Source organism: Populus euphratica, unplaced genomic scaffold (genome assembly GCF_000495115.2).
Source record: "Populus euphratica unplaced genomic scaffold, PopEup_1.0 scaffold78.1, whole genome shotgun sequence".
Taxonomy (NCBI): Eukaryota; Viridiplantae; Streptophyta; class Magnoliopsida; order Malpighiales; family Salicaceae; genus Populus; species Populus euphratica.
The window spans coordinates 853645-863926 of record NW_011499867.1 but is presented as its reverse complement, the minus strand read 5'-3'; the positions used below and the strand labels follow the sequence as shown (position 1 = coordinate 863926).

Below are 10282 nucleotides of genomic sequence, written 5' to 3'. Positions count from 1 at the left end.
TATCTAATTTATATATATTATTGAATAATATTTATCATTAATTTTTTAAATAAAATATAATTAAAAATAAAAATTATTTTTTTATTTTACTTAATCGGATCATATTCAATATATTTTCAGTTCTACACTGGACTTCGTCTAGCTAGAAGAGTGAAAAAATATCTCCACTGTTCATATTAATAATGAAAGCATGCTCCCTGTTTATTGAACAGTGTTGCCATGTCTCCGCCCAAGAAGCAGCATTCTTTTGCTTTCGGTAAATTGCAGCACAGCCATAGTTTATGATGGATCCGACCAAACTAAAATACAAGTTTTTTTTTTTTAATCAAGCTGTGGATTACTAGTAGGGCCCAATCAATGAAAGAGGACGGACAGATAGAGGACATGGGCTCCAACACACAACACTCACAGGTGTTTGTTTTTGCGTCAAGAAATAGTTTTTTTAAAAAAAAGAGTTAATATTTTTTATATTTTTTAATGTATTAATATTGAAAATAAAATTTAACAATTATTTTATTATTTTTTTAAACTACTATTATAATTCCAAAAACTATTTGATAAAAAAACAAAAAAAACTAATCTAAAAACGAGAGACTGAAAATGAGCAGTGGAGCCGGAAAGATCGTGTGCGTGACTGGAGCCTCGGGTTACATAGCATCATGGCTTGTGAAGCTCCTCCTCTCGCGTGGCTACACTGTTAAGGCCTCTGTTCGTGACCCAAGTCAGAGTCACTCACTCTCACTTGCGCTGTTTCTTTCTTGTTTTCTGCTATTTTTTTCTTATAAATATATAAATAGGATATGAATTATGATGTTTTTTAATTGCAAAATTAAGATGAAAGCGATGATGGGTTTTGAGAGCCAGATTAGATTATATTTTTCTTTTCAGTTTTAGGTGATCGAAATTTTTGCAAAGAAAATGGGTCATATTATATATGTAAGAGGGTGGAGTTTGTTGGAAGTAGAAATTGTTGATGATTGAGAATTGCAGATAGTGATTTGAAAGTTCTTATCGTTCTTAGTAAAGATCAAAATCATGAAGCACTGATGATCATGTATTCTGACATTACCTGAAAACATGAATTATATAGCAGTGAGAAAAAAATTGCTTCTTATCGATTTCATGCTATGAGAAATTCAAAGGTGATTAAATTGTTGTTGCAAATGTTAGATTGGTTTGGCATTTAAGCCCATGATCTCCCCTCCCTGTTTAGTAATTGTCCAGCAATGTTTTTGGCATGTATCTTTTGTGGATGCTATTTATTTATTTATTTTCATCTAATTTGAACCATCATTCGACATTAATTGAATAACTTGTCATGTGATTCCTGAAGTCTCTCATGTTTATCATTCCATCTTATTTTGTTTTCCCTTAAATACGAACATGCAAATCCATATGCAAAATGCTCATCACTAAAACACAATGCTTCCTCGTCATACTTTAAATCACACCCAACATTGAAAGTAATCTTTTATAGTGTACCTTGGAGAAATTTAAAGCTATTCACTTCTAGTCTGGGCATATACTCCGTTGATCATGACAGAGCGGCCCAGCTTATGTTTTTTTTTTCCCTGTGAAGATGACTTGGTTGAAATAGTGTACTTGTTGTCCATCAAAATTTATCTTTACCAAAAATGTCTTGCTATTTCAGTTATTTACTAACTGCTTTCAATTTATATTCTGTAGATGATCCCAAAAAGACAGAACACTTACGTGCACTTAATGGAGCTCAGGAGAGACTTCAGCTGTTCAAAGCAAATTTACTGGAAGAAGGTTCCTTTGATTCTGTTGTAGAAGGGTGTGAAGGTGTTTTCCACACTGCATCTCCGTTTTATCATGATGTGAAGGACCCACAGGTTAATACTGCATAGTTAATAACCACCGTTTTTCTTATCTACTTAAGACTTTATTATTCATGAGACTCAGGAAAATCTTAAACGGTTCCACAATATAGCATGTACCATCTATCCCCTTTTCTTGTCTTTTTAGGTGATGATTCAAGTTTGCTGCGATGTTTTTTTTTTTAGCCTCTAATTTACTGTCACAAGCATTCAATAGTGATATGAAATAGGTTACTTGGTAGCTTCTATATTAAATGAACTTTTCTTCACTGAAACAGAACCCTAATTTGATATGCCAGATTGCAACATCCATTGGCCATATGGAAAGTAATTTAACAATTCATCTGGTTTTCCTTCTAGAAAGCATCAACACTCCCTGGATTCTACCTAAATGCCGACACTTTGAAATATTTATTATGAACTCTGAAATGGCTTAAAAAAATATGGCTCAATATCCCATTGTGTACTTGAATTCAACAATAACAGCAATACATGGTGGTTTCATATTGATTCACTTTCATGATCAGATTGACATTATGAATAAAATTATTTCTTGCTAATAAGATGCTGTCCAACAAGTAGGATGTTGTTTTATCCAGCACTGAGCAGTACACTTTTTCTTAGGAAGGTATCCAGTAATGAGCATTATACATTTCGAAATATATCTTAATATTTTGTGGCTCTAATCGAGAATAGGTTTCTTTTAATAGAAGGAAAAAAAGTTCAGAATGAGAAGATGGGGTAAGTAATCTAGATTTTTCACTTTTTCAAAGTGTATCTTACACAATTGTTCTTGGTCATTTGTTTTGGCATGTGACTTGAAGCTTACCTGGAAAGAGGAAAAGAGTTCTGGCTTATATAAATGCTTATTTGCCTTCTCAAATTCTCAAGGGTTATTTGGCTTATATAAATGCCTGTTTTCCTTCTCTGATTCTTGAACTATGCTATTAGAGTGCAATATGGGAACTTGTTCCTTTTAGCTGTAGTTGATTTAGTGTGTGTTTGGCGTTGTGGTAGTTTTTGCAGTTGTAATTTTAAAAAAAAGTAGGTTAAAGAAAAATACTTTTTACTTGTGATTTTAAAAAAGTAGGTTTCAAAAAATATATGTTTAGTTAAAATTGCTAAGGGATGAATTATTGCATGTAAGATAAATGAAAAACGCATCTTCATGAATGAAAAACAGATTATTTTAGCTTCTACCAAATTAAGGTTTGAAACGCAATTATGTGCTGGGGCCATTGCAAAAAGGAAAGGCTATTTGGCTAACTAAACGGTTTTTTTCTCTATGGTTGAGTGAAAAGTAGGAGCTACCACAATACGAAACAGTCTTTTAGTGTGTATTTGATAATGTGGTGCAGGAACTTTTCAATTAAAAATGCATGAAATGGATGTTCTTTTATATGTTTTTCATCGGTTTTGATATCTTCACATCAAAACCATTTAAAAACACTTTGGTAGCATGATTTGAATGCTTTCCCGGTCCAAATGCATTTTAAAAAGCACTTTCAAATGCACTGAAGCCGCATTACCAAAGGGGGCCTTCCTGTTGGCAACATTAATTTCTGTCTTTTGTTCTTAGGTTCAAGACTTGTAGAAATTTTTTTGGATATTGAGGTTTGAATTTGTTTGCCTTTTTTATTTTTTTTCTTTAAATGGTTATGATCAATTTCCTTCTCAATTCAGGTAGAATTGCTGGATCCTGCAGTGAAAGGAACACTCAATGTTCTTGGCTCATGTGCAAAACACCCGTCAATCAAACGAGTTGTTTTAACATCTTCTGTTGCTGCAGTTGCTTACAATGGGAAACCTCGAACCCCAGATGTAGTAGTGGATGAAACTTGGTTTTCTGATCCAAACTTGTGCAGAGAATCTAAGGTGTGTACAAGCCAATATTTTCTGAATCTTGAGAAAAATTCTCGATTATGAAATTATATTTTTCAAATGTGTCGAGTTATTTAATTCTTCTCAGATTTGGAAATGGAAATCAAATCACCTAGTTAATTTTGTAACTTTTAATAATTCCATTCTAAGATTTCTGTGTTCTCTGGAATATGGCTTTGCTGATTGAACCAGATGGTGGTGGTAGAATTGCTTTGTGAAATTTGTCATTTTATGTTAGGTGTAACTTCTGCTCATGATGTGTCTTTCTTTGTTTTGAAGTTTATCTGGATATTTCTATTAAGAAAGTTGGAGGTTAGCAGAATAGTAAGGTATAATTTGTAGAAATACAGAGAAAATATTTATGGAAAGATGCAAGGACATAATTTTCTTTCTGCTAGTAATTTGTAGCTTTTGTACTGTATGATACTGCTTCTACACTTCTAGTTAAGCAGCTGAATGAAATTTCATTTTCTCCTACTGTCAAATAATAATATAAATTATACCTTGAAATCTCACTGAAGAACTTACATTTTTGGATTAGGATGGTTTTGACATGATATCAAAGCTTTAATGACCAGTTGATTATGAGTTCAAATCTTACCACCTCAATCTAATTAATAGCATAAGGTAGTGTGAGTTTGTGTAAATTTCAAGCCTAGAAATTTTTAACTTGAGGGGGTGTGTTAAAGAATAATATAAATCATATCTTGAAATCTCACTTAATAATTTAAGATTGGGTTGAGTTGGTTTTTTAATACCTATCAAATCATTAATGTAAATATTAAATGAACAAAGAGACCCTATAGCCATCCTTGTGATGTAGTTTTAGAGAATTTTACATTACTAAGTTATTTTCTCATGACCAATTTGATATTAAATCTCTTTAAGTTATATTCATTGAGTGGTTTCTCTCATCCTAGGCCATTCCATTAACACAGTTTTCTGACTGCTGCCTTCTGATGTATAAGTAACGATAATGAAATGTTTCTACCATGTTCATTTGGAAATGGTCTGTACTAAGATACGCAGTATGTTTTCTCAAAGACCTTTGCTCCTGTCTGCTTTTAGGTTTGGTATGTGCTCTCAAAGACTTTGGCCGAGGATGCTGCATGGAAATTTGCAAAAGAAAAGGATATGGACATGGTTGCAATAAATCCAGCAATGGTAATTGGTCCTCTCTTGCAGCCAACACTAAATACAAGTGCTGCGGCAATTTTAAGCCTAATTAAAGGTACATCTTTATACTAACAAGACTAATCTTTTCATCCTGTATGCAAGCTGTAGCATATATTTCACCTCAACAAGTCACTCTTCGTGAAGAACAAATCAAGAGCAGATAAAATTCTGTAGAGAACTGGCATAAGTGATGTGAATTGCAATTCAAAAGCATTAGTTTTCTGTTTATTTGTTATAATTGTTGCATCTTCCATGCTACCAGAGTTCAATGCTGGCTGGCTATCTGTTAAACTCTTTTTACCAAGTTAAAATACTGTTTTGAAGAGGAGAAACCCGAATATTTGTAGTTGTTACTCTATTAAGGTAGTCCATTTTCTTTTCCATAAAGCTTGTAGCGATTTTCTTGGCTCTCTGTTGATTGCAGGAGCACAAACTTTCCCCAATGCATCTTTTGGATGGGTAAATGTCAAAGATGTTGCCAATGCACACATTCAAGCGTTTGAGCTGTCATCAGCTAGTGGGAGATATTGTTTGGTTGAGAGAGTGGCACACTACTCAGAATTAGTGAAGATTCTGCACGAGCTTTACCCTGATCTCCAACTCCCAGAAAAGCATGTACTTCCCCCTATAATTTGCCTTTTCTATTAGTTGTTTTGTCTTGATGATTTATGCTCTTAGTCACCTTACTCGTGTTCTTTCCTCTCCTGATTTTACCTTAGCATGTTGACAACGTGTACCTTCTTGTCACCTTATTTTGTGTGGTTTTCATGGCATCATACACGTATTTGGTAAGCAAAAAGATTTAGCAAGGTGGCAGCGTGCCCATCCATTCTATTGCAAAATATGCATTAAAAACCAGATTACAACACCATGCCAGGATAATAGTGGTTCCCATATCACGTGTTGTGGGATATGAAGGTGGGTGAAGCAAACAAAAATGAAAGAATTGACGACAATCAAAGGATTCTAATCATGTCTCTCTTTTGGAAGGTGTTTCATCTTGGAGTTTAAATAAACACGTTGAAAGTCAAATGGTATAATCATCAGTTTCTTTTGATAATTTCATCATGTTTTTGTCATTATGGAGTACCAACGATCATTTGTTTTGATTCTAGGCCACTTTTTTTCACGAACTTTGAGTGATTGAAGATGCTTTATTGAACAGCTTAGATTGTTTCGTCTATGAGAATTTTCTGTTATCATCTGCAATTTGTTTTATCAAAAAACCTTCAATTCTTTTTTATTGTGAAATCCCTTGGCAGGTGTGCCGATGATAAGCCATATGTACCAATCTATCAAGTTTCCAAGGAAAAAGCAAAAAGCTTGGGTATTGAATTCATTCCTTTGGAAGCAAGCGTTAAGGAAACAGTTGAAAGCTTGAAGGAGAAAGGATTTGTCAGTTTTTAAGTGTCTTTTGCATGCAAGAATTTTCTTATATGAATTAAATAAATAACTGGTGGAGGATATAGTATTCCCCCCTCATGAATTTAGAGCTTGATGTTGATTACTTGCTTTTCATATGAACTAAATATAAAAATAGAAGTGGTGACCCTACCTCGTTCGGTTCAGCTTAAATGGAGAAGAGAATGTTCCAACCAATCACTAGAAGTGTTTTTTGAAGCTGATGCTTATGCAAATGCTAGCACGTCCAAGACCTTTTCATCTCTTATTCCTCCCATTGTCTTTCTCAAGCCTCAAGCTCAACAACATCAAACCCTCTATTGAATTTATGTCCAAACGATTTCAGCTTGTTATTAACACAAACTTGGGGAGAGAAATCCACTATTAAGAAGTTTTCTTTCTTGTTAGATATATTTTTTTTAAGATATTTTTTTAATTTTATTTTTTAATATTAAGTTTGTATATTTTAATTTTATGACCCAAATCTTGAATTTAGAGAGTTAATTCAAGTATTTTATGTTATTTTTTAATTGATTTTTTATTTTATTTTTTAATATTTTATTTATTTAAAATTAATCTTTATATTTTTTTATTTTTACTTACTATAAGGTTATTAATTTCATTACTTAGATCATGAGTTTAATAAATTAATTTAGATTGAATAATTTTTTTTAAAAAAATCATCTCTCAATGTCTATCCGGTTTCATGATCTAGATCACAAGTTAAATCAGGTTATTTTTTTTTAGTTGATTATTTTTTCAATATCATCTTTCAATATTTGATTAATTTAAAATTAAGCTTTATAATTTTTTTGTTTATTTTTTATGAGGTTATCTCTGTCTCATTTTTGGATCATAGTTTTAGCAGGTTAACTCGGAATTTTTTTATCTTTTTTAATTAATATTTTTTTCTATGTCATCTTTTCATATTTGATTAAATAAAAATTAAATTTTATAATTTATTTTGATTTGTTTTCTATGAGATTATTCTAGTTACTTGACCTGAGTTGCGACTTTGATAGGTTAATTTGGGTTAACTCGAGTTGTTTATTTTTTAATTTGTGTTTAATTAATTTTTTTTAATTTCATCCTTTAATATCGGTTTGATTAGAAATTAGATTTCATAATTTATTTTGATTTGTTTTCATTGAGGTTATCTCAGTCTCATGAATCATATTGCTGATTTAACAAATTAATCTGAGTTGACCTAAGTTAATTTAATATGTTTTTATTTTAACATATATTTTTTAAAATGTCTTCTTAATTTGTTTTAGTGAAATTGTATTTTTTAACAGTGTCCGAGTCATCTTTAAACTTGTTTATATTATCCAGGTCGTATTATATTAAATTTTATATAATTTAAAATTTTTAACTAAAAATTATATTTGTAAAATCTAAATATTTTTTTTTATTTTAAAAAAATTAATTTAACACGAGAAATAATATAGCATATACATTGTGATGTTTTGAATAAATGAGTAGGAAAATACAATAAAGCCCTGGTGGCTTAAAGTGTGGGTATAAATGAATGAGGGGTGGTGTAGTAATTCAACAAAACTTGATAAATATAAATTGAAAGTAAAAAAAAAAAATAAGTGATCTGAAATTTGAGAGAGAATCGGCAGGAGAGAGAAGGGAGAAAGAAGAAAAAGAGAAAAGAGGGAAATTAGAAGAAAAATAGAAAGGAGTTGAAGGAAATAAGTTTAAAGGTAAGATTATATATAAATATGTGTTGATTAAGTTTTAATTTTGGTTTTGATAAATGTTAGGGTTTTGAAAATTTGTGTTTTGAGTTTGATTGATGAATTAATTGAATGTTATGGGTTGATTGTTATGGGTAATGGATTATTTGGTGGATTTTGAGAGATTGAATTGAAAGATGATGATTTTAAGTTATGATTTTGTTTGAATGGTGAAATTATGTTAGAAATAAGGAAAGAACAGTGGGTTTCTGTTGAAATTCTGGGTTGGAGGTTGAAGATGACGAAAATTCATTTTGGTCCTTCAATTTGTGGAAATTACAGTTTAGTCCCCAAACTTTGAAAAATTTACAGATTGGTCCCTGGAGCATATTCTGAGATTCTGAACAGAATAACATATGAATTATGGGCAGAATTACTGTATAGTTATGAAATTTTAAAACTTTCAATTTGGTCCTCCATTTGACAAAAATTACAATTTGACCCTAAAAATTTGGTAAAATTCCAGAATGGTCCCTGGAGCATAATTAGAGGTTCTGGACAGAAATGAGGATGAATTATGGACATAATTTCACTATAGTCATGAATTTATGATATGTTTAGTTTGGTCCTCCAATTAGACCAAAATTACAATTTGGCCCTAAAAATATGATAAATTCCATATTAGTCCCTAGCTGTGATGTTAGCCTTTTCAGATTGGTTTGATGAATAATTTAGGGTTATTTAGTGAATTATTACCAATTTTGTTATTTGTTTTATTATGGATTAGATTTCGAAAAAACCGTTAATTTTTGGGTTTTTAGGAAAATAACTAGTTTAGTCTAAAAACATATAGGGTTATGGAATAGACCCTTAGTTAAGTGTATTAAATAGGATATATGTTCTTTTGAGTCATTCTTGAATATGTTTTCTTTATATTCAGATAATCCTGATATTCTACCGGCAGGACGTTAGTAGGATTTTCTTCGGTGTCTGCTTTTGATTTCTGTTTGCTTTCGAGTCAGGTGAGTGGATAATTTTCCATATGCATGAGAAATATTATAAATATTTGATTTGTTAATATGAATTGGATCATGCTTCTTGATAATATATATGGTGACTATTATCCTTGTTATGATAAGCATGATCATTTGTTGAATCTGAATTCTTGATATGAACCAGTATGTATTTTGGATTGACTTCTGAATTGATAGCTCCTCATTTGATTGATGTCATGAGTTGAGCCTTGAGATATTAATATGTCTGTTTGAGTATGATTATGACCCTATGGTATGTCAGTCAGAATACCCATGCTAACAGGGTAGTGTTAGTCTTTGTGCATATCGTATCTGAACCCTAGTTGGTCGGGGAAGTCACCAACCTGTGTGGACTGATCATCCCACAGTACGGAGCCTCATGCTCATTGCATTTTGATTTTCTGACGATTTTACCATATGATATTCTTGTTATGGCCTATTTGAGAAACCTTTTTATAAGAACCTAAAGTCATACTTGTATATATATTTCTCATTGTTATATTATCTCGTGTGTGTATATTGAACGTTATCTACTCACTGAGTTGTTGAACTCACACTCTCATTATTTATCATTTTCAGGCTTATAGCTTGATAGCAGGTCACTTTTGTTGGACCTTCAGAACCTGCTCTTTTGGTTGTAATTCGTACATTTTCCTTTATGTCTAATTAGTACTCCAAAACTATAAAATTATATTAACTCTTGTATTAAGACAATTCAATTATATTATGAAGTTGATTTTGTTATTAATGTTGTGTTGAACTCTGATTGAGTTAGGATAAGTTTGTGTGTAAGTTTGGGTTCGCATAGGTATGGAATCTTGAAGGGGAACCTTGCCTATGTGCCGGTCATGGATCCGGGATTCGGGTCGTGACATGCATGGAGGTGTGAGAAGCAATTTTTTTTCCATGTGGGCCTTTTATATCTCCATTTTTGGAAATAACAAAAAAACTAGTTAATTTGAAAATATTTTAATTTTAATCGGAGGCTATGCTTTTTGTCTTTGGTTGTTGATTTTAACTTGAATAACAGTATACAAAATTCCATACACACGGTATTTCTCCAAGAACAGAATTTTAAATAGCGAAGGAATATAGAAAACAATTCAGTTAGGATATATATATATATATATATATATATAGCGAAGGAATATAGTAAACAAATTCAGTTAGGATATATATATATATAAAAGATAAAATCCATATAAAGATAGGGTTTATCAAGTTGCTAAGATTGCGGAATATTAATTTTCAAATATATCTCTAATAT

At 31.4% G+C, this 10282-nt stretch overlaps 1 protein-coding gene across 1 annotated transcript; it reads left to right on the top strand.

Annotated features, from left to right (window-relative positions):
• Positions 1-541: 541 nt before the first annotated feature.
• Positions 542-6473, top strand: LOC105126392 (cinnamoyl-CoA reductase 1-like). Its single transcript, XM_011027249.1, has 6 exons — positions 542-721; positions 1687-1856; positions 3525-3716; positions 4791-4953; positions 5323-5509; positions 6161-6473. The coding sequence occupies exons 1-6, from the start codon at positions 601-603 to the stop codon at positions 6303-6305; spliced, it is 978 nt and encodes a 325-aa protein (XP_011025551.1). The 5' UTR covers positions 542-600; the 3' UTR covers positions 6306-6473.
• Positions 6474-10282: the final 3809 nt, after the last annotated feature.

Bases quoted from the DNA above. Each gene is read 5' to 3' on its own strand.
- LOC105126392 (XM_011027249.1), top strand. From the start codon at position 601: ATGAGCAGTGGAGCCGGAAAGATCGTGTGCGTGACTGGAGCCTCGGGT. The intron at 722-1,686 runs GTCAGAGTCACT...TATATTCTGTAG, and splicing joins GGCCTCTGTTCGTGACCCAA to ATGATCCCAAAAAGACAGAA. The intron at 4,954-5,322 runs GTACATCTTTAT...TGTTGATTGCAG, and splicing joins AATTTTAAGCCTAATTAAAG to GAGCACAAACTTTCCCCAAT.